General features: G+C 42.2%; 1 protein-coding gene across 1 annotated transcript in view; it reads left to right on the top strand.

Annotated features, from left to right (window-relative positions):
* The window catches only part of KCP (kielin cysteine rich BMP regulator), a 185790-nt gene that overhangs the window by 84229 nt on the left and 75912 nt on the right, over positions 1-25649 (top strand). The window contains exons 8-13 of the mRNA XM_075859420.1: positions 8402-8478; positions 12993-13089; positions 19381-19448; positions 19717-19887; positions 20868-20964; positions 21061-21143. Coding sequence (XP_075715535.1) covers positions 8402-8478; positions 12993-13089; positions 19381-19448; positions 19717-19887; positions 20868-20964; positions 21061-21143 — 593 coding nt within the window. The remainder of the gene's footprint in view (positions 1-8401; positions 8479-12992; positions 13090-19380; positions 19449-19716; positions 19888-20867; positions 20965-21060; positions 21144-25649) is intronic.

The following is a 25649-nucleotide window of genomic DNA, read 5'->3' as shown; positions in this document are numbered from 1 at the left end:
CCCACTGAGAATGCCCAAAAAGTTTATTATTTTAAAAGTTATGAGCTTTTTTCTAAATATACAAATTATACTATACTAGACAAGTGAGTGTCAACAGCAGGGATTCTCCTGAGGTGGAGCTACCTCACAGCCACTGACGCTGTCCAATCAGCATGAAGCTGCTTCACACAGTGTGAGAGACTGAGGCTGAAGGTAATCACTTCAAATAGCCATATCTCGGGCTGTGGAACACTAAAACAGCGGTTCTGGTGGCATATGAAAGATGAGATTCTAGAGGATCGCAGTTCTAGCTGTGAAACAACCGGAGGTATCACCAGTTGAAAATATAGTCAGGAATGGAAGCTTTATACTATATGATCACATTGTGTTGCTGGGCTGGGAAGAGGAGAACTATATGACGCTGATTGGACAACGCCATACGGAAAACATTACACCGCCCAGAGTGAAAAGAAAGAGTAACCTCCCATTTGGCAGGTATAGCCAAATTAGCATATTTCGAAAAATGCTCATAACTTTGCAAATAAAAAAGGTTTTTGAAAAAAAAAAATACACTGTAGTTATCAGCATCACGCCGCCTATTAGATTAGTTAGGAGATAGGGCATTAATAATCTAATGACAGATCCTCTTTAAGCTCATCATCTCTTAAAGGGGTTTTCCAGGACTTTGATGGCCTCTTCATAGGATATGTCATCCATGTTTGATCGGTGGGAGTCCAACCGCCGCTGATCAACAGAATGAAAGCTCCCTTCATTGATTACACAGACACAGTGGTGTAGTGTGACTGTGCCTGGTACTTGAATGGGACTGAGCTGGAGTACCAGGCACAACCACCCGTATGGCCAGGCTGCTGTGTCTATGTAAGCAATGAAGGGCCAGCGAGTGCTCCAGCCTCATAATTCTGCTGACTGGTAGAGGACCTTCTGGTTGGACCCTACCGATTAAACATTAATGGCCTCTTCTTTAAGTCTAGTCTCTGTAAGAACACACACGATGCACATAAACATAAAAATTTTAAATGATAGATTTAAATATACATTGTTCACTGCTGCAACCTTGTTCACTTTTAGATTTAAACAGGAGCTTTATATTGGGGTCCCTACATTACCATATTGCCTGCAGACGTAATATTTTCTACTGTTTTCATACAATAAAGTTCTCCATTACAATGCTTCGCACTGGTGATAGTTTCTGAGAAGTTTGGTATATAAACTTGTATTAGTACTCTTATTAATCACAATTCTGACCTTTATTTCTCCATTGAGAATAAAATATTCAATCAGCAGGACCAATACCAGTTCACTGACTGACAGGACACATAGTAACTGGTGCCTCATGGTCTCCATGGTTATCTTCGTATTAATACCTGCCCTGCAATTCTTTCGCCAGTCATCCTATAAAATATGTATGGCTACAGGGCAAAGATCATTGTAGTGACCCCCGGAGACTTTGTTAAACATGAGGGGAAAAAAGAATTCAACGTGTGATTTATTTTCCTTGGTATGCATGATGCTATGTGAGATTCTCCTACATATTCAGAATTAGGGATTGTTTATTTGACATCTTTTGTAGCTAGAGCCCTGTGACTGAGGTTGTCATTGTTATAGGGGCATTGTGGATGCTATCGGTACGACGGCATTCTGCATGGCAATGGGAGCATGGTGGTTGGCAGGTGTAGGGGTCCTTTGAAAAAACTTGCCTTAGGATTAGCTTGCTTATATATTAAAATGGTATATAGTTTTTGTAACACAAAAGTGTAATTTAAAGGGAATGCATCAGCTATATATATATATATATATATATATATATATATATATATATATATACAGTGAAGGAAATAAGTATTTGATCCCTTGCTGATTTTGTAAGTTTGCCCACTGTCAAAGTCATGAACAGTCTAGAATTTTTAGGCTAGGTTCATTTTACCAGTGAGAGATAGATTATATATTTAAAAAAAAAGAAAATCACATAGTCAAAATTATATATATTTATTTGCATTGTGCACAGAGAAATAAGTATTTGATCCCCTACCAACCATTAAGAGTTCAGCCTCCTCCAGACCAGTTACACGCTCCAAATCAACTTGGTGCCTGCATTAAAGACAGCTGTCTTACATGGTCACCTGTATAAAAGACTCCTGTCCACAGACTCAATTAATCAGTTTGACTCTAACCTCTACAACATGGGCAAGACCAAAGAGCTTTCTAAGGATGTCAGGGACAAGATCATAGAACTGTACAAGGCTGGAATGGGCTACAAAACCATAAGTAAGACGCTGGGTGAGAAGGAGACAACTGTTGGTGCAATAGTAAGAAAATGGAAGACATACAAAATGACTGTCAATCGACATCGATCTGGGGCTCCATGCAAAATCTCACCTCGTGGGGTATCCTTGATCCTGAGGAAGGTGAGAGCTCAGCCGAAAACTACACGGGGGGAACTTGTTAATGATCTCAAGGCAGCTGGGACCACAGTCGCCAAGAAAACCATTGGTAACACATTACGCTGTAATGGATTAAAATCCTGCAGTGCCCGCAAGGTCCCCCTGCTCAAGAAGGCACATGTACAGGCCCGTCTGAAGTTTGCAAATGAACATCTGGATGATTCTGAGAGTGATTGGGAGAAGGTGCTGTGGTCAGATGAGACTAAAATTGAGCTCTTTGGCATTAACTCAACTCGCCGTGTTTGGAGGAAGAGAAATTCTGCCTATGACCCAAAGAACACCGTCCCCACTGTCAAGCATGGAGGTGGAAACATTATGTTTTGGGGGTGTTTCTCTGCTAAAGGCACAGGACTACTTCACCGCATCAATGGGAGAATGGATGGAGCCATGTACCGTCAAATCCTGAGTGACAACCTCCTTGCCTCCACCAGGACATTGAAAATGGCTCGTGGCTGGGTCTTCCAGCATGACAATGACCCGAAACATACAGCCAAGGCAACAAAGGAGTGGCTCAAAAAGAAGCACATTAAGGTCATGGAGTGGCCTAGCCAGTCTCCAGACCTTAATCCCATCGAAAACTTATGGAGGGAGCTGAAGATCCGAGTTGCCAAGCGACAGCCTCGAAATCTTAATGATTTACAGATGATCTGCAAAGAGGAGTGGGACAAAATTCCATCTAACATGTGTGCAAACCTCATCATCAACTACAAAAAACGTCTGACTGCTGTGCTTGCCAACAAGGGTTTTGCCACCAAGTATTAAGTCTTGTTTGCCAAAGGGATCAAATACTTATTTCTCTGTGCACAATGCAAATAAATATATATAATTTTGACTATGTGATTTTCTGATTGTTTTTTTTATATAATCTATCTCTCACTGGTAAAATTAACCTAGCCTAAAAATTCTAGACTGTTCATGTCTTTGACAGTGGGCAAACTTACAAAATCAGCAAGGGATCAAATACTTATTTCCTTCACTGTATATATATATATATATATATATATATACATATTCTTTTCTTTGTTTATTTATTTTTCTTTAACTAATGAAAACCGGATAGTGAAACAAAAATTTTTTTCTGATTTTTTTACATTTTTACTGTAGATTTTTTAATTATATTTCTGTACATTTTTATAGGGGCAGACATCCTGCTGTGCTGCTTTTAACAGCATTTAGAGATATGCATTACAGCAGCCACATGGACCATAGAAACATGTGAACAGGGAGGAACCCTTTGGCTGTGTCCTGCAAAAACTGCTCCAGACGGTTTTTGCACAGTGGTTTGACGAAAACTCGTCGAGGCGTTTTTTTCCTTTCTGACTAATTGAAATGGGGTTTTTGAGGCGGAAACCGCCTCAAGATGGGTCATGACGCTTCTTTTTACCGCGACGCAGTTTTTTTATTTGCGGTAAAAAAACTCGTCCAACTCCCATTGAAATCAATGGGAGGCATTTTGAGGCAGTTTTTGAGGAGTTTTGCGGCGCGGTTTCCGCGTCAAAAAACTCGTCAAAAAACTCAGTGTGAACAGGGCCTTTTACTTCTATGGGAGAGTTTTCTAGGCATGCTCTGTGACCTTTGCAGAGGTCATTGTGCAGGAAGGAATAGGAGGGTATCTGTGACCATCACCTATTGTGAATGTTGAAAGTTCCCAACTTTCAAGTATCACAAAGAGGGACAACCGATGAGACGCGTGCAGCGCGTCACGCCAATTTTTTTCTTTTAAGCCACGCCTATAATCCCACCCAATCCCCGCCGATACACAACCGATTCAGCGCACACAGTATCATGCTCCCATAGTGCCTTCCACAAAGTATAATACCAAATAGCTGCCCCCACACAGTATAATGCCCTCTAGCTGCCACCATACAGTATAATGCCCGCATAGCTGCCACCATACAGTATACTGCCCCATAGAGGCACCCATACAGTATAAAGCCAACACAGATGCCCCCATACAGTATAATGCCCACACAGATTATCCCATGCAGTATAATGCCCATACAATATAATGCCCAAACAAATTCCCCCATACAGCATAACGCCCCCATAGCTGCCCCCATACAGTATAATGCCCCCTTAGCTGCCCCTTGTGCCAGTGCACTTGTAGATAGTGACACAGTGTCCATGTAGATAGTGCCCCTATATAGTACCACAGTGTCCTTGCAGATAGTGCCACACCCCCCTTGAAGATAGTACCACCCCTCCTGTAGATAGCGCCATTGGGACTCCCTCTAGAAGCGGAATCCCCAGCCAGATCATCGACAACGGGGATTCCGCTTAAGGAGTAGCCACTAATTCTGAGGCAGGGAACCATCAGCTCCCTGCTTCAGAATTAGTTCAGAGCAGAGGAGTAGAGGGAGCTGCTCTGCTCGCCGAGGACTCCCTGGGCACAGTGCTACTTTAAGTGATGTCCACGGGGAAGCCCTTGACGGTACTGTCCATATATGGACAGTGACGTCAGCGGTTACTCCTTGAGCGGAATACTCGTTGCCAACTCTGGCCGGGGATTCTGCTCCAGGAGTAGCCACTGACGTCACTGTCCATATATGGACAGTAACGTCAAGGGCTTCCCCGAGCACAGACCTTAAAGTAGCGCTGTGCCCGGGGAGTCCTTGGCGAGCCGAGGAGCTCCCTCTGCTCCCCCGCTATGAACTAATTCTGAAGCAGGGAGCTGATGGGTCCCTGCTTCAGAATTAGTTTGACAGCGGGACATAACCCCGGCTGCCCAAGACAGCGGGACACCGCCCGGAATCCGGGACTGTCCCGCTGAATCCGGGACGGTTGGGAGATATGGTGTTATCTATATACAGAAGTGTTACCTTTCATTGTTGAACTGTTTGTGATGATAATGGGATGATTGTTGAGATGTGATCTCTACAGAACAGGAAGTGTCAGTCTATTAGGGATTTATTTTTTATTATAGATAATGACAGAAACTGTAAAAAAAAAAAAATCACCAAAAATTCTTTCAAAATATGTTTAACATATTAACTTAATTTAATTTTATGATGACACATTCCCTTTAAGATTTAATATTGAACATCATTTTACACAAATTTATGTTGAGATATTTCCTCGTTTTTGCTCAACATCTATACATTCTGGGAATTGTAGTCACCAGGACTATAGAATAATGTATTGTAGAATAAATTACATTTCCCCAAAATGTAGTGCATTGCATTATTTGAGTCAACTAAACTGTCAGAGGTTACTGGCAGCAACCAGCAAATTTCTGACTGCAGCTCTGGATAAAAATGGGATATAATATTGGCTGTATCTCCATATCAGTACAAGGATAGTAAAGCAAAGTACTTGCATAATTACTGTGTGTAGAATACTTATGATATAGATTATGCTTAAAGAGGCTCTGTCACCAGATTTTGCAACCCCTATCTGCTATTGTAAGGTGTTAGTGGTATATTTGAAGCCTTCCACCGCAGGACTTGATATTTTGTATACTCTACAATAATTAATAATTGAATCACTGGAATAGGACTAGAGTTTCGTTTAAAATGTAACTTTTACTTGTAACATATTTAAAAAGTGTGTAAAACAAATGACACACCAGGACAAGACTGTTTACAAAAAAATCTTCCTTATAGTACAGGAGATATAGTGCTCAATGCAAAAAAAGTCAATTCAATATGGAGGACGTCACACGCCGGAACCAGCGTTTACTCCAGCACGAGGAAACAAGTGCTCTGAGGAATCTCTGCCACTGCAGAAGATTGAAACTTCAATACAGCTCCAACTTCATTTGTGCCCCCTGTCAAGGAGGTTATCTGGCCTTATCTCCCCTGAGGAATTCTGGCCATAAGGAAAACGCGTCGGGAGAAAATAATGATTGATTGCCTAAAATCATATAAAAGAAACAAGTGAGGCTTCCCAGTCCCCAGCCATAAGAACGGAACAGGACTTTAACACACTACGGAACGGGTAGGAGGGGTCATTACCCCACAGAGTTTTATATATATCCTCCTGGGAAATAGATCACTCACATGTTTTTGCAACAATTTGGAGCATTTTTCTTTAACTCTGCAAAGAAATGATGATATCACCAATATTGAATTGACTTTTTTTGCATTGAGCACTATATCTCCTGTACTATAAGGAAGATTTTTTTGTAAACAGTCTTGTCCTGGTGTGTCATTTGTTTTACACACTTTTTAAATATGTTACAAGTAAAAGTTACATTTTAAACGAAACTCTAGCCCTATCTGCTATTGCAGCAGATAGGCGCTGCAATGTAGATTACAGTAACGTTTTTATTTTTAAAAAACGAGCATTTTTGGCCAAGTTATGACCATTTTTGTAATTATGCAAATGAGGCTTGCAAAAGTCCAAGTGGGTGTGTTTAAAAGTAAAAGTCCAAGTGGGCGTGTATTAGGTGCGTACATCGGGGCGTTTTTAATACTTTTACTAGCTGGGCGCTGTGAAGAGAAGTAACATCCTCTTCTCTTCAGAACGCCCAGCTTGTGACAGTGCAGATCTGTGACGTCACTCACAGGTCCTGCATCGTGACGGCCACATCGGCAGCAGAGGCTACAGTTGATTCTGCAGCAGCATCAGCGTTTGCAGGTAAGATCGACTTACCTGCAAACGCTGATGCTGCTGCAGAATCAACTGTAGCCTCTGGTGCCGATGTGGCCGTCACGATGCAGGACCTGTGAGTGACGTCACAGATCTGCACTGTCACAAGCTGGGCGTTCTGAAGAGAAGAGGATGTTACTTCTCATCAGAGCGCCCAGCTAGTGAAAGTATTAAAAACGCCCCGATGTACGCACATAATACACACCCACTTGGACTTTTACTTTTAAACACACCCACTTGGACTTTTGCAAGCCTCATTTGCATAACTACAAAAATGGTCATAACTTGGCCAAAAATGCTTGTTTTTTTAAAATAAAAACGTTACTGTAATCTACATTGCAGCGCCTATCTGCTGCAATAGCAGATAGGGGTTGCAAAATCTGGTGACAGAGCCTCTTTAAATGTAAACTAAAAAATATGTATAAATGTAAATATGGTATACACTTTAATTTTTTTATGGTATAACAGCACCAAGATATGACAACTTTCAAAGCATCAAAGCAGACCTGTCAGTCACACTGTTCATACTGCTCCATCTGAGCGTGTGATAGATAAGAAACTGCTGAGAATATTGATATGTGATTTATTTCAAACAATGTATTATCAAACACACTACGTCCTGACACTGAATGGTGTCAGGAACCAATGCGGCGGTGGCGCCCAGAGCTGAAAAGTACCAATGAGCACTTCCATCAGTCCGAGTGAGGAGGGAACTGCTCAGTACCCCTTGTTGCGGCACTGATCATGGAGGTCCCATGATAAGAAAAGGATGGCATATGGTAGTGATTTGCCAATACTTACTACGATAAGAAAAAACCTTTAATGGCTATGCGCACCTTTGAATGGATTTTTTGATTTTTATTATATCAATGTGTTATGTGTTTTAACACATTTTTTTTTACTTTTTACGATACCGCTTCTATGTATTCTGTATACATAGAAGCTGTATCGTTCTCTCTCAGCCGAATTCGTCTGAACTGATGGCTCGGCTGAGAGTGGGTCCTGCATGTCTCTGACACGTAGGAACCAGCTAATATCGATCACATCTAAGTTATGAACTTAGATTTGATCAATATTATGTGGAATCAGTACACTAATATAACCATAAGAATCTTTGTGTGAACATTGTACAAAATACTGTATATCTCTGATCTGAAAAAAAAAAAAACTATTTTGGATGTATCATAGGAAGTAATGCCTTGGGGAATGACCTCAGCCTGCCTCTATACAAGCACACCCATAATAGTTTTTCATGCATCTGGATGTTAGTCAAGGCCTTGCTTTGGTTCTTTTCGTTTATACAATAATAATGCCCAGCTTGTGGATTTTGTACATAACATATAATGTTTTTTTTCCACTTCCTGTCACAGCTTGCTCTTATGAGGGGAGGACTTACAATAACAAGGAGACATTTTCTGTCGGTCCCTGCACTTCATGTGTCTGCCAGGTAAATAACGTGATTATCATATCTTGTTATTACTTTGTCTACAATTACAATACATATACACAAAATACATTGCTGGACGAATACTGCTTGGCACATGCCACTGGCGTGAGATAAATAAGTTTGTGTTTTAGAGCCATAAAGAGGATCTGTCATCTCTCCTGACATGTCTGCTATAGAAAATACTTGCATTCCCCACAAAATAACATCGCTGGGGCACCTTTCCTTAGAACCTTGCGTTGTGCTGTCCCTTTATTATTCCTCCTGGAAATGTTTAAATCAAGTGAAAACTGGGTGTTACTATTCCACTTATCAATAGGGTATGTAACTATGACATTGTCAGCACTCATTGGACAGTCTTTGTGTAGAAACAGGCCCTATCGACAAGGAGAATGGTAATGCCCAGTAGCCGATTTATTTACACATTTCCAAGAGGAATAACAGAGGTTCCCAATGCAGAGTTTTAAGGAAAAAATGCTCAAGATTTTTTTTTATTATATGGGGAAGTATTTACTAAACAAACATGTCAGAGCTGACAGGTACTCAACTTTCATAGCACATTGCATAGCATAATATTGGGGTAACACAATTTTGCAATTACAGAAGTGTAGTACAGACAAATGAAACAATTGTTTACAATATACATATGGTATGAGCCCTGCGCATATAAGCTGACAATCTATTAGAACTAGGGAATCGATACAAGGGGACAAGGATTGGAGTAAGCAGATCTAGACATGTCAGGTGGAGGAGGTGTTGGAATACTAGTTGGGAAAATATTTAGGTCTGGTGCTATACTTATTGGAACAGGTAAGTTTTCAGTGAGTTTTTAAATGTTTGCAGGGTTTGAGAATATTGGGTGGAGTTTCAGACAAAAAGGCCTCACGAGAGAAGTCCTGCATGCGAGAGTGTGAGGAGGTGATGGAAGTGGTAAAGAGGAGGTCGGCATTGACACAGCGGAGGTTGTGTGTGTGGTGGTATCTGTGAATAAGATTGCACTTTTACTTGCATGATCCTTTATTTGTCCCTGAAAATGTTGTCAGAAATGTCTGGCAGCCACTTATCTTTCTCCTAGCATAGCAGTAACGTTTGTTTGGCATGACTTGAGTAAGTCGAGTCGTCCCCTAACAACCTGACCACTAGTAAATAAAACTCAGACATAATTAGCAGAATTAAATGGCCACAGCAGTTGCTTATTAAGAAAATGTAACAGAATAAATCTTTTATATTCAAACCATAAATACCGATATAAAATAGAGTATTCAACCATGCTTAAGAACACTTGCTTCTAATAATAACCAAAAACATGTATTCCAAAATGACATACATATCAGGGGATGCCCTTGGAGCTACAAATATCTGCCCACAATAGCTTTTTACCCCAAGCCGCATACCCGGTTAGGGGGTATCTATACCACATGCCATGTTCCAACTATCAATGACTTCTTAAAGATATGACCCTGAGGAGCCTCACAAACCAGCCAGATAGTTAAACAAGATCCACTATCCAAATTTTGGGGGATACATACCCCGATGAATCCGCCTCAAGAGTTTTAACACCAAATCCAAGGATTCTCCCCACCATATAGCTGCAATGACAAATACATCTACACAATACAATACATAAACAACATACACCTCAAATCTAGCAGACGTAAGGAGAGGGAATAACATGGGAGTGGGTGGAAATGTTTTTCCCACGCTGTACCGCCGTTCAAAGAGGAAGGGACCCCTGCATCACTTCCTCTTAACCCCATGTGTCCCTCCGGCTCCAGACTATGTCCCTATTCTCCATCCCCTAGCTCTGATCTGTTGTAGCCCAACGTCCTTCCCTACTCCTCTGTCATGCAGGTCTCCTTTAACTGCGTTGCAGTCCGGCCTGTGCTTTATAATGTGGAGTCAGGGGAGATAGTGGTCGACAGCTAAGAAAGCATTGAAATTTAAATAAAGGTCTGAGCTGAATATTGTGTATAAAGCTCCTAAATTGTACAGTACAGGTCACTGTAACTCTGTGAAGATTAGATGGAGTGCGAGGCCGAACAAACTGACCCTGTTCATAGAACAAATGTCTCTCCATAGTTTATGAGCACGGCGAGATCCTATGAAGTATTTCTGCAGTGATCAAATCCTTCTTATTAACAAATTCTAGATGTTAGTTTCTATGTTTTGTTTCTGACTGCTAGCAACACTGCTATTTTTATTGTGTGAAGCAAGGTAAACTATCTTTCTGCAGAACAACTTTCATTAGTACATCTGTTTCTTATAATGCTCTTGAGTTATATGACGTTACATAAGGGCTGATATTTATTACTGCATCCATATTTGCAGACATTCATCCCAAGATGTGTTATAGATTATTAATATCTAATGGCATGCAAGCATTTTAATCCATACGTAATTTACAAGGTTTTTATAAATTGTGAACATTTGTTCTGTGAGGTGTAACTTGGATATGAGTGGGCAGTAAGGGCAAGATCCCGGAAGCAGATTAGATCAGTGGGTGCTCTAATACTTTATACAAAGCCTCCAGGCTGTATAGAATTGTTGGCTATACATTTTTATTGTATAATGCTTTTCCTATAGGTCTTTCCCTGATATTTCACCATTACATATTAACCTCTTAAAGACCAGGCCAATTTGAGTTTTTTCATTTTCTTTTTTTCCTCCCCGTCTCCCAAAAGCCATAACTTTTCTATTTCTTCGTCGACATAGCCATATGAGGGCTTGTTTTTTGTGGGACAAGTTGTAGTTTTTTCATGGCACCATTTATTGTACTGCATAATGTACTGGGAAGCTGAAAAAAAATTATATGTGAGGTGAAATGGGCAAAAAACAGAGATTACACAATTTTTTGGGGGGTTTGTATTTATGGCGTCCATCAGGCGGTAAAAACAACATATTCACCTTATTCTATAGGTTGATACAATTCCGGCAATACCAAATTGATATGTTTTGTTTTATGTTTTACTACTTTTAAAAAAATAAAGCTATTTGCTAAAAAAAATAAAAATGTTTTGTGTCGCCATATTCTGAGTGCCAGAGCTATTTTATTTTTCCATCAATTTAGAGGTGTGAGGGCTTAAATTTTGCGGGGCAACTGTAGATTTCACCGATACCATTTTGAAGTACATGCGACTTTTTAATCACTTTTTATTCCCTTTTTTGGAGAGCTAAGGTGACCAAAAAACAGCAATTTGCATGTTTATATATATATATATATATATATATATATATATATATATTTCAAAAAACAGGCAGCACTCAAAAAGTTGTAGCAAAATTAGAAAAGGTGCTTTATTCCATCAATCCAATACAGCAACGTTTCAGCTCTTCAATAGAGTGGCCGTATCCCTGGCGGGCTTGCACCCTAATTTTTATGAGACCTGGACTGTGCGGTTGACATTTTTTGTGTACCTATATAAATATATAGCAGGAACAAAGAACAAGTAACGGCACCAGGACTTCAATGTTCAATGTGAAGTACTGGTGCCGTTACTTGTTCTTTGTTCCTGCTATTTCATTCCTAGGAGTTGATTCATCCTTGCAATGGTAACGTGCACATGGCCTGATTTCCAGTCTACATTGAGTGCTGTGTTTCTTGCATCTATTTGAATTATATAAATATATATATATATTTATTTATTTTACGCCATTCACCGATCGGGTTAAGCAACACTAAATTGTGATAGTTTGGACTTTTACGGACGCGGCAATACCAGTTATGTTAACTTTTATTTTTTTTAACATTGCTTTAGGGAAAAAATGGGAAAAGGGGAATTTTTTAACTTTTAATATTTGTTTTTTTTTGGAACATTATAAAAATCTTTATTTAACTGGTTTTTTTACTTCTTTTTATTAGTCCCCTTTGGGGACTTGAAGCAGCTATTGTTGGATCGCTTGCATAATAAACTGCAATAATAATGTATTGCAGTATATCGTGATTCTGACAGTCTCCTTTGAAGCTCTACCAGAGGCAGGGCTTCAAAGGAGTACAAAGATGGCAGACCTGGGGGCCTTCATTAGGCCCCCAGGCTGGCATAACAACCATAGTCACCGGCTGATCCCGTCGCGGGGGGCGCGATGCTGTGTTCGAGGGGGCGCCCCTCTGATTCTAACAGTTTAAATCCGCGGTCGCGATTGACCGCAGCATTTAACGTGTTAAACGGGCGGAAGCAAAGTGATCTTTGATTCCACCCGTTGCAGTGAGATGTCGGCTGTATAACACAGCCGTCACCCACTGAGTATGGAGCGAGCTCAGCCTGTGAGCCCGCTCCATACTTCCCCTTAACGGCTACCGCGTAATAGTACGTGGTATGTCGTTAAGGGGTTAAGAGCAAAGCATAGTGAAAACAGTATAGCTTTTATAGTTCTATAAAATTAAAATGTCAAAATTAAGTTATTCTATTTCAAGCAATAAGTTGATCGTAAGAGAGGGGGGTGGAAATAATCTATGTAGTATTATTTGATGTATGAGCTAGGTATTGGCATATAATATTTGTTTGTTTTTTGTTTTTTAGACTGGGGAAGTCACATGCATCCAAAAGACTTGCCCACCAGTGGAGTGTGGTCATCCAGTGACACCACCTGGTGAATGTTGCCCCCGCTGTATAAGAGGTGAGTAATGTCAACTTCAGAGTTAAAGGGGTTATTCATTCATAACAATTCCTGTCTATATGCCCTATTAGAGAGTCACTCAATAGGCTGACCCGGCGCGTCCATGAATTATATGGATGGCCATTTATTTGAATAGTCGACATGTACTGATACATTTCCCCTGCAGCTGGCCACTTTCTTTGGAAAAGGGTTGTCTTCATGATACAACCCTTTTAAAGGGGTATTCCACTTTCTGATAATAAAGGTTATCCTTTTTAGAATGAAAAGTTCTACAGTTTTCCAATATACTATCTGCATCATTTCCTCACCGTTTTCAAGATCTATGCTTGCTGTCATTCAATAGGAACGTTGATTGTTAACTTCGAGAGGATAAAACCTTGTCCTGGTCATGTGATCATCAAGCAAAGCATGCAGAGATCTTGAAAACCGTGAGGAAATGATGCAGATAGTATACTGGGAAATTGTATAACTTCTCATTATATAAAGACTAACCTTTATTTTTGAAAAGCAAAATACTCCTTTACCCTAACAATTTATGTAACAATTTACCAATAATTAGTAATTATTTATTTATTTATTTTTTTGCTTTTTGCACTTATTTTTTAGTTACATTTTACTATCACTATGCTCATTAGCACATAGATGTAGCTTCATTAGCATCTGAATATCTATATCAGGTTGTCAAGTTGTAAAGGATCTGCCAGGCACAGCTTCTGTGTCAACGCCCATAGGTAATCAGTCTGCACCTGCTTCTATGTCTGTGAGACTGACTCCATCTTCCACCACTCAGGATGGCAGGCTTAGGAGTGGGAGAGCCTATCACAGCCTGGCCAGACGGAGCTAGCTCCCGCCCTCTGTCTATTTATACCTGCCTTTCCTGTTCCTCCTTGCTTGTGATTCTTCTCGTTTGGTTTCCTGGCCCTGCTGCAGCTTCTTGAACTATTTGTCCCTGCTTCATACTGACCCTGGCTTACTGACTACTCTCCTGCTCTGCGTTTGGTACCTCGTACACTCCTGGTTTGACTCGGCTCGTTCACTTCTCTTGTTGCCCACGGTGTTGCCGTGGGCAACTACCCCATTTCCCTTAGCTTCTGTGTACCCTTGTCTGTTTGTCTGTCGTGCACTTATTGAGCGTAGGGACCGTCGCCCAGTTGTACCCCGTCGCCTAGGGTGGGTCGTTGCAAGTAGGCAGGGACTGAGTGGCGGGTAGATTAGGGCTCACTTGTCTGTTTCCCCACCCCCATCATTACATAATCACAAGCCCATATACCTAGTCTACCCTGGTCCCTGACACTACTATGGACCCCCTTGAGACCCTGGCTCAGCAAATGCAGGGTCTCTCCCTACAAGTCCAGGCCCTGGCTCAGAGGGTCAACCAGCCTGATGCTACCATGGTAGTGCCCCTCACCTCACCTCTTGAACCCCACCTCAAGTTGCCTGACCGGTTCTCAGGGGACCGGAAGACTTTTCTCTCCTTTCGGGAGAGTTGTAGGCTCTATTTTTGCTTAAAGACCCACTCCTCAGGTTCTGAGAGCCAGCGGGTGGGTATAATTATGTCCCGGCTCCAGGAAGGGCCCCAAGAATGGGCCTTCTCCTTGGCTCCTGACGCCCCTGAACTTTCCTCCGTTGATCTTTTCTTTTCTGCTCTCGGACTCATGACGAGACTGACAAGACTGCCTTTGCCAAGAGTCAGCTGGTGACCTTACGTCAGGGTAAGAGACCTGTTGAGGAGTATTGTTCTGACTTTAGGAAGTGGTGCGTAGCTTCTCGGTGGAATGACCCTGCCTTAAGGTGCCAGTTTAGGTTGGGTCTGTCGAACGCCCTGAAAGACCTGCTAGTTAGCTATCCCTCTTCTGACTCCTTAGACCAGGTTATGGCTTTAGCGGTACGACTTGACCGACGTCTCAGGGAACGACAACTTGAACGTTTTTGTGTTTTCTCCTCTGACTCCCCCATGATGCCTCTCGAGATTCCGTTGCTTCGTTCTTGCACGGAAGACTCGGAGGTACCTATGCAACTCAGGGCCTCCGTGTCCCCCCAACAACGTAGAGAGTTCCGCAGGAAGAATGGTCTCTGCTTCTATTGTGGGGATGACAAGCATCAAGTGAACAACTGTCCTAGGCGTAGGAATAAGCAGCCGGAAAACTTCCGTGCCTAAGTGATCATCGGGGAGGTCACTTGGGCGCACAGGTATTTCCCGTAAATATGAAACATAATAAAATATTGCTTCCCTTTGAGGTCTCTTTTGGTGGTAGGTCTGCTACCGGCAGTGCCTTCGTGGATTCAGGGTCTTCTGCTAATATCATGTCTGTGGAATTTGCTATGTCTCTAGCTATGCCTTTGATTGATTTGCCTAAACCTGTCCCGGTAGTGGGTATCGACTCCACTCCGCTTGCTAATGGTTATTTTACACAGCATACTCCTGTTTTTGAACTCCTTGTTGGCTCCATGCATTTGGAGCAGTGCTCTGTACTGGTGATGCAGGGATTATCGTCCGATTTGGTTTTAGGCCTTCCCTGGTTGCAGTTGCATAATCACACGTTTGACTGAAATACTGGGGATCTTACCAAATGGGGTAATGAATGCTTGACGTCATGTTTTTCTGTTAATTCTATTTATCCCCCTGAGGAGGTGAACACGCTACCTGAGTTTGTTCAGGACTTCGCTGATGTTTTCTCTAAGAAGGCCTCCGAAGTGTTACCTCCTCATAGAGAATACGATTGCACTATCGATTTGGTACCAGGAGCTAAGCTCCCTAAGGGTAGGATATTTAATCTTTCTTGTCCCGAACGTGAAGCCATGAGAGCGTATATCCAGGAATGCCTGGCCAAGGGTTACATTCGCCCCTCTACTTCTCCGGTAGGTGCTGGCTTCTTCTGCGTCGGGAAGAAGGATGGTGGTCTTAGGCCATGCATTGACTACCGTAACTTGAATAAGGTCACTGTAAGGAACCAGTATCCCCTTCCTTTGATTCCTGATCTCTTTATTCAGGTTCAGGGGGCCCAATGGTTCTCTAAGTTTGATCTACGGGGGGCGTATAACCTTATCCGCATCAAAGAGGGGGATGAGTGGAAGACTGCGTTTAACACGCCCGAAGGTCATTTCGAATACCTTGTCATGCCCTTTGGGTTGTGTAATGCTCCCGCGGTCTTCCAGAATTTCATAAATGAGATTTTAAGAGATTACCTGGGGGTATTTCTTGTAGTGTACCTTGATGACATACTTGTGTTTTCCAAGGACTGGTCCTCCAACATTGAGCATGTCAGGAAGGTGCTCCAGGTCCTTCGGGAAAACAAACTGTTTGCGAAGACCGAAAAATGAGTGTTTGGGGTGCAGGAGATACCATTTTTGGGTCAAATCCTCATTTCTCATGAATTCCGCATGGACCCCGCCAAGGTCCAGGCTGTGGCGGAATGGGTCCAACCTGCCTCCCTGAAGGTGTTACAGTGCTTCCTGGGGTTCGCTAATTATTACAGGAGATTTATCGCTAACTTCACGGTCATCGCTAAGCCTCTTACGGATCTCACTCGCAAAGGTGCTGATCTCCTCCACTGGCCTCCTGAGGCTGTCCAGGCTTTTGAGATCCTTAAAAAGTGCTTTATCTCGGCCCCAGTGCTGGTTCAGTCCAACCAAATGGAGCCATTTATCGTGGAGGTTGACGCGTCCGAGGTGGGAGTGGGGGCTGTCTTGTCCCAGGGTACCAGGTCTCTCACCCATCTCCGTCCCTGTGCCTACTTCTCCAGGAAGTTTTCGCCCACTGAGAGTAACTATGATATTGGCAACCGCGAACTCTTAGCCATTAAATGGGCATTTGAAGAGTGGCGCCACTTCCTGGAGGGGGCTAGGCACCAGGTAACGGTCCTTACCGACCACAAGAATCTGGTTTTCCTAGAATCTGCCCGGAGGCTAAACCCGAGACAAGCTCGATGGGCGTTATTTTTTACCAGATTCAACTTTTTGGTTACCTATAGGGCTGGGTCTAAAAATATTAAGGCTGATGCACTGTCGCGTAGCTTCATGGCCAGCCCTCCTTCGGAGGAAGATCCTGCTTGTATTTTGCCTCCAGGTATAATCATTTCCTCTATTGATTCTGATTTAGTCTCTGAAATTGCGGCTGATCAAGGTTCAGCTCCCAGGAACCTTCCTGAGAACAAGCTGTTTGTTCCCCTGCAATTCCGGCTAAGGGTACTTAGGGAAAATCATGACTCCGCACTATCTGGTCATCCAGGCATCCTGGGTACCAAGCACCTCATTGCCAGAAACTATTGGTGGCCTGGGTTGCCTAAAGACGTTAAGGCCTACGTCGCCGCTTGTGACGTTTGTGCTAGGTCCAAGACTCCCAGGTCCCGACCAGCGGGCTTACTACGTTCTTTGCCCATTCCCCAGAGACCTTGGACCCATATCTCCATGGATTTTATCACCGATTTGCCTCCATCTCAAGGCAAGTCGGTGGTGTGGGTTGTAGTAGACCGCTTCAGTAAGATGTGCCACTTTGTGCCCCTCAAGAAACTACCCAATGCTAAGACGTTAGCTACCTTGTTTGTCAAACACATCCTGCGTCTCCATGGGGTCCCTGTCAATATTGTTTCTGACAGAGGGGTACAATTTGTTACATTGTTTTGGAGAGCCTTCTGTAAAAAGTTGGAGATTGATCTGTCCTTCTCCTCTGCCTTCCATCCTGAAACTAATGGCCAAACTGAGAGGACTAATCAGTCTCTAGAACAATATTTAAGGTGTTGTATCTCTGACTGTCAATATGATTGGGTCTCCTTCATTCCCCTCGCCGAATTTTCCCTTAATAACCGGGTCAGTAACTCGTCAGGGGTCTCCCACTTTTTCTGTAATTTTGGGTTTAATCCACGGTTCTCCTCCGTTTCACCTGGTAGTTCCAACAATCCCGAGGTAGAGGTCGTTCATCGGGAACTGTGCACAGTCTGGGCCCAGGTTCAGAAGAACCTAGAGGCGTCCCAGAGCATACAAAAAACTCAGGCAGATAGAAGACGTTCTGCTAACCCCTTGTTTATGGTCGGGGATCTGGTGTGGCTATCGTCTAAGAACTTGCGCCTTAAAGTCCCGTCCAAGAAGTTTGCTCCCCGGTTTATAGGGCCGTACAAGGTCATTGAAGTCCTCAATCCTGTCTCCTTCCGACTGGAGTTGCCCCCATCTTTTTGAGTACACAACGTGTTTTATGCCTCCCTCTTTAAACGCTGCTCCCCGTCCTTGGCTCCCTCTAGGAAACCTCCTGTCCCCGTTCTCACCCCTGAGGGGGTAGAATTCGAGGTGGCCAAGATTGTGGACAGCAAGATGGTCCAAGGCCCCCTCCAGTACCTGGTCCATTGGAGAGGATATGGGCCTCAGGAGAGGACTTGGGTACCCGCCCGGGATGTTCACGCTGGGGTATTGGTCAGGAGGTTCCACCTTTGTTTCCCCAATAAACCAGGTCCACCTAGAAAGGGTCCGGTGGCCCCTCATAAAAGGGGGGGTACCGTAAAGGATCTGCCAGGCACAGCTTCTGTGTCAACGCCCATAGGTAATCAGTCTGCACCTGCTTCTATGTCTGTGAGACTGACTCCATCTTCCACCACTCAGGATGGCAGGCTTAGGAGTGGGAGAGCCTATCACAGCCTGGCCAGACGGAGCTAGCTCCCGCCCTTTGTCTATTGATACCTGCCTTTCCTGTTCCTCCTTGCTTGTGATTCTTCTCGTTTGGTTTCCTGGCCCTGCTGCAGCTTCTTGAACTATTTGTCCCTGCTTCATACTGACCCTGGCTTACTGACTACTCTCCTGCTCTGCGTTTGGTACCTCGTACACTCCTGGTTTGACTCGGCTCGTTCACTACTCTTCTGCTCTGCGTTTGGTACCTCGTTCACTCCTGGTTTGACTCGGCTCGTTCACTTCATTTCCCTTAGCTTCTGTGTACCCTTGTCTGTTTGTCTGTCGTGCACTTATTGAGCGTAGGGACCGTCGCCCAGTTGTACAAGTAGGGACTGAGTGGCGGGTAGATTAGGGCTCACTTGTCTGTTTCCCCACCCCCATCATTACACAAGTGTTAAAAATAATAGAGAAGAATAATAAGAACCCTCACACTATAAATTATGAAATTGATTTTGTTAGTATATTTTAGTATAAAATTCACCTTTACAAATATTAGCGTCCATACAACCAAGTTTTTATTTTAGGGCACTTGTAAATCCAGCTAGTGGGGTCTAACAGTGTGCATTAGCTTTGGGGATGTCAAAATGCACAAATTTGTAAATACTTGGCAACCTTTTCAATGTTTCTTTAATTTAGGTTGCTCTGATGGTCACCTGGATGGAGACACATGGAAGAAGGATCCATGTATTAGCTGTACTTGTCAGGTAACATATAGAAAAGTTGCCTATTAAAATATGTATTTTGCTATTTATGTATGTTGATTGATTTTGGTTTAAAACATTTTGTTTAAATTACATTTACAAATATGTACAAATGTAATGGAGCTGTTCACATTCAGAGCTAGTCTCATCTGAGGGGGAACAAGACCCTAAGCTACAGTGCAATGCATGGATAAATAAATATAACTACCCTCTCTTTTATTAACAAAATTGTATGTGTTTTACATGGCTTGATTGTATTTTCTAACATCAGGGAGGCTCTGTGAAGTGCATCTCTGACATATGTAACACAATTACTTGTGAACATCCTTTCACTCAACCTGGAAAGTGTTGCCCAGAATGTGTTAACTGCAAGTACAATGGCCAGATCCTGAGAAATGGAGAAAGGTTTCAACCAGATCTGTGTACTACTTGTACATGCAAGGTAAGTATGATATCAGGCTCTTATGTTTGCATTGACTTTTATTTCAAATAATAGTGAAACTTAGCTACTAGGGTGAACGTACGGAAGATAAATTTATACAGCTCCTATTGAACCTAAAGTGTTTTTTCCACCAAGAACATTTACTACCTATCCACTGCACTGGGACCCTTACGAACAATATAATGGAGCTCCCAGGATCTCCATTCCTCCTCACGGCATGATTGCAGTAAAGAAGAGTTTGGGTGGAGCGATGGTCACGCATGCATCCTGTTGCTCCATTCAATGTCTTAGGGGCCGATGGAGACAACAGAGTACAGTGCAGTGAGGCCCCCAGCGATCAGATATTTCTCCCCTATCAAGTTGATAGGTGATAAATGTTCTTAGCCATAAAACCCTTTTAATAATAAATCTGTTTTCGGTTTGCTTCTAAGCTCCCCCTAGTAGCAGTTACAGGCAGTGAGAATTTTATCATTTAACTCTATGGCTGTGTGAAGAGAAGCAGGGGATTTGGAGCTCTGAAACAGAAAAATGAAGTTCCAGCCACTATATATTACTAGATATATTATAAAATTAATCAGCATAGCATTTTAGATCTATTTAGATGAAGAAAATATGATAAAAATACTTAACAACATGTCAATAATTGTATCAGTCACTGAGACCCCCAAGTTCATACCCACATTGGCATATCATTATAATCACTCATAAATCCTCCTCTATGTTCGATGCAATTCCTAAACCAAAGTGGAATTTATTGATTAAAGTTTTGGCTGATAACAAGTACATGGCAGTTTGGCATTGCCATATCTTCTTGTTTTATTTGGTATGCTCGTTCACTGCTCTTTTTTTTTCACCATCATACTTTAATGCAGTATAACTAAGCCATACCCAGTTGAATATGCACTGTATATATATATATATATATATATATATATATATATATATAAATACACACACACATACTGTATGTCTTTTGTTAGAATGGAACAGTCCAGTGTGTGAGAGAGCGTTGCCCTGAATTGACCTGTATAAAGAAGTACACCCCACTTGGACAATGCTGTGCAATCTGCCAGCAAGGTGAGACTCAATCCTTCTAGCAATGGAGCTGGGTAATATCGTGATACTTTTTATCTGACACCCATTAGGGTTGACTTGTGACTGTGTTGATTTCAGGATGTGAATATGAAGGAATATCTTACAGAAATGGAGACTACTTTCTTTCACATAGCAATCCTTGTGTGAACTGTTCCTGTTTGGTGAGTGACCCTTTTAAGCCTTGTAACTCTTATCAAATCACCATCATTGACGCACTTTGTGATCTCCAAAGCATGTACCATCCTAGGACCCAGAGTGCACAGACACAATGTGAGATCTGCTGTGCAATTTCCCTTAGAATACTCCAGCATTGTTTATTTCTTTAGGCCAGGGTCACACACACAGTTTTCATGCAGGTTTTGGCTTGGTTTTTTGAGCCAAAGGCAGAAGTGGACACAAAAGAAAGGAGATCCATCAGTCTTTCCTTTATACCTTTTCTTTCTTTTGGATCCACTTCTGGCGTTGGCTCAAAAAACGGTGTCAAAAATGGGTGTGTGATGCTGGCTTTAAAGTTCAAAGTGCCTAAGCAGGTAGCCATTTTCTCAAGTCATGTCCTTGTTGTTAATGGAATGGATTTGCTGGTCACAATATGGGGTTTGATTGAGTGCACTGTAGTGGGAATAACTCAGAGGATATGGAGCGTTTCATGCTTAGTGCAGATTAGCTAACGGAAATCTTTTGCGGCTTAAACAGTGCCTGTCAACTATTAGACATGTGAAAACTTTGGTAAGAGGAGCGCATTGAATCAAGTGGCAGTCGAGGATGTGCACTGCCGCTTCAGTCTAAGTCCGTCATTCCCATAGACTTTGAATGGAGTGGCATTGTGCATGCTCGACTGCCACTCCATTCGACTGCCATTCCAGTGGCCGCTCCATTCAAGCTCTGGGTTTGGAATCCATGTTCTCACGATCGGTGAGGGTTCCAGCGGTGGGGTCACCAGTGATCAGACAATTATCATCTATCCTGTGGATAGGTGGTAACTGTCAATTCTGGGAATACCCCTTTAACAGCATTTTATAATATAATTATCAGAATCCCTATTTTTTTAAGCTAGAGAGCAGAGAATGGTGGTGAATTTGATTAGATTTCCAGAGAAACCTAGAAACCTCTCTGTTCAGTTTGTGAGAGAGAGGCAATCAGCAAGAATATTATCCATTATATAGAGGCATTGCCTTTACACCTGAGGAGAAGTACAAAGCAACTCTAGTCATACATAAAGCACGAAGCAGGGGTGGACACACATAGGAGCACCCCTGTGCAAAGACAGCATCTGGGGTCCTCGTTCTCCAATAACTGCTCATAGAGCACCCACCTCATGTTCCTATAAGAAATCCTTTAGAAATAGGCTCCTTTCTGTGAGCCATACAATTAAATCAACACTAAAGTTTATTCAATTATTTTTTTTTTGAAAAACATTTTTATTGGTTTTCATACAATCATAATACACTTCAAACACAACAGTATATTTACATTCAGACAGATGTCTTCTTTAACTCACGCAGGAGCGTACACAGTGCAATATTTGAGGTCTTGTCGTTCCTTGGGTTAACATCATTTTATTATATTCTGTCTCCCTTTCTTGAGCACATTAAAGACCTTGTACCTTAGTAAGCTTATCCTTTATTATATCCCTGTCTCTTTGAGCTCAATGCCCTACTGTCTTGGCCCTCACTTAAGCCCCTTCCTTGTCCACTATCTTCCCCTGGTCTTTCATCCTCTCCTTTCCTCTATTCATTCCTTTCCATCAATGCACTTTCAAGCTTCCCAGAGTACCTTTAATATCTTCTGTAAGATACCAAGAAGTATATCTGAAGTTCTCCATCAGTTCCCCTATCTCTCTTGCAGGCAACTGTTCTATAAATGGCCTCCATCGTTTGAAAAAACCTGAGGCTCTTTGTTTCTTATGTTTTGTCGTTTCTACTTTATCTGAATACATACAGACTCTCATTTGTTGAGTTACATGGTGTATTGAGGGGATATTGCTTTCAATCCATCCTTTTAGCAGGCATCTTTTGGCTACAAGAAATATTATATGCATCAGTGGGGGAATATGCATCTGAATCTCTGTTACTTCTGCACTAGCTACCGCCTTATAATGAAAGAGCAACAGCATAGGGTCTGATGGTATCTCTCTGTTCCATAGTAGCTGAACATAATCTAAAACTTTCCTCCAAAATTTTTGTATCTCTGGGCATGACCATATGCCATGGTATAAATCAGTATTTAATTGACTACATTTTGGACAAGCATGTATTCTGCTGGTATTAGCTATCGTTGCTGGAATATTGAAAGCATAAATTGCCGCATGCATTAATTTAAAGTGTGATTCTCTCCACACCTCATTCACCACACATTTCCTCACTACCTTCCAGCCCTCCAAAAGAGGACTTTTAACGTCTTGCATGTTCAAGGTGCGTCTCCAGTATGCAAACTGGTCTCTCGGAGCTACTCGGATGTACAATTCTCTTATTGTTTTGTAAAGCATCGACAGTGACGTCCTATGTGTCTCATCTCCAATCACCTCATCAAATGCATTATTTGTAATTTCTGATTCCAAATTCCTTACCAGTTTTGTGCAGAACGATTTAACTTGTAAATACTGAAGGAAATGGTTCGGGGAAATTTCAAATTTCTCTACTAATTCCGGTAATGTATATAATCTGGCCTCCGTAGCATGAAGTACATTGCCTACTGTCTCAATTCCCCTTTGTTTCCATGCTGTGAATAGAGAGCTCGATTGCCCCGCTGGAAATTCTATGTGTGACCATAGTGGTAGATATTTGGATAACTGATATGACAGCCCCATCTTTTTCCTCACCTCCTTCCAGCACATTATAGTATCTCTCAGTAGCACTGATCCCTTTACATGTCTAGGAAGCGCTGTTAGTCTAGTATGTAGTAAAGAGACGAGATCATGAGGTCCCGCCAGTGCCTTATCCAACTCGTAATTTGAATAGTGACTAGAATGCTGCAGCCAGTCCGCCACATGTCTAAATAAGCTGGCTATATTGTATCCCCTTAAGTGTGGTATATTTATCCCGCCTTGCCAGTGATAGCCTTGTAATTTCGCCATTGCGATTCTGGGTCTCTTATTTGCCCAAATAAACTTCGATATTTTAGTATTAAAGTCCTTCACATCCTTATGTTTCAATAAAATGGGCAATGTCTGGAGTGGATACAACAGTCTTGCAAAAGATATCATCTTAACCAGATGACATCTACCAAATAGCGAAAGGGGCAAATTTGCCCATCTGATAAGTTCATTAGTTATTTTCTGGAAAAGCGGTTTGTAATTGAGTTTATACAGAGTTTCTGCCGTTTGCCCTATCTTAATCCCTAGGTATGTTATGTGTGATGTCGCTACCTTGATACCTGTTTTTTGAATTTCTATGTTTTCCCTATGATTATGTTGTGATAATCTCAGCAACTCACACTTTGCCGGATTAATCCTAAGCCCCGCAAAAGAACCATAATACCTAATCAGGTCAAAGACCTTCTGTAAGTGTAGATTGGGCTTTGACATAAACAGAAGAATATCATCTGCAAATACTGCTGACTTCACTTCCTTATCCCCTATGTGTATCCCCGAATATAACTCATCACCTTCTAAGATCTTAATAAGGGGTTCCAACGCCAGATCAAATAGCAACGGCGATAAGGGGCATCCCTGTCGCGTACCCTTCTGTAATGCGAATGTCGATGACCTGAATCCCGGCGTGCAAACTGCTGCGGTAGGTTCCGTATACAATGCTCTCAGATACTGTCTGAAGTTCCCTTTTACATTAAACTTGTCCAGGACCATGTTTAGCCATCGCCATTCAACATTGTCGAAGGCTTTTTCTGCATCTATGACCACCAGAGCTGATTGGTCACATGACAATGGCCTAGTTTTAATCTCATCCATCACTCCCAGGACCTTTCTGATGTTAGTGACTGCAGCTCTACCCTTGATAAAGCCCACTTGTGATGTTCCCACCAACTGAGGCATCAAGACCGCCAATCTATTTGCCATTATCTTTGATATTAATTTAAGGTCCTGGTTTATTAGTGATATGGGTCTGTACGAACCCGGTTGCGAAAGATCTTTTCCTGTTTTGGGTAATACCTTTATGTACGCCATATTTGCCGCTGCTGGTATGTGGGTTCCCTGCATCAACGAGTTAAAATAGGATAATAATGTTGGTGTTATTTGTTCTATCATTATTTTGTAGAACTCTGCCGGGTATCCATCTGGTCCCGGAGCTTTACCTCTTGGTAATCCCTTAATTGCCATTTGTAGCTCTTCCATAGTAATTGGCGTATTAAGATTGTCTAATTGATCTGTGCTCAAAGTTGGCATATCTAACCCATCAAGCAACTGGTCTCCTTGTGTAGTGTTTGTCGTCTGTCCTTCTTTATATAATGTCTGATAATAGGATTTCAAAATGTCGTTTATTTTCCTAGGATCCGTGTGCATCTGCTCAGTATGATCTTTTAACTTTGTGATATGTGAGCGCGGCCGAAAGCCTCTTGATAATCCTGCTAGCAGCCTCCCTGCCTTATTTCCAAACCTAAAAAGCTCCGCCTCGTAAATTGATCTGCCATATTTCTCCTTTTTGTCTAGCCACTCCTCGAACAATCTCTTGGCTTCTACCCACTGTCTCTGTTTGTCTGGCTTCGGGTCTTTC

Source organism: Rhinoderma darwinii, chromosome 3 (genome assembly GCF_050947455.1).
Source record: "Rhinoderma darwinii isolate aRhiDar2 chromosome 3, aRhiDar2.hap1, whole genome shotgun sequence".
Taxonomy (NCBI): Eukaryota; Metazoa; Chordata; class Amphibia; order Anura; family Rhinodermatidae; genus Rhinoderma; species Rhinoderma darwinii.
Note: the sequence above shows the minus strand (reverse complement) of the source record. Positions and strands in the feature narration are given on the sequence as shown.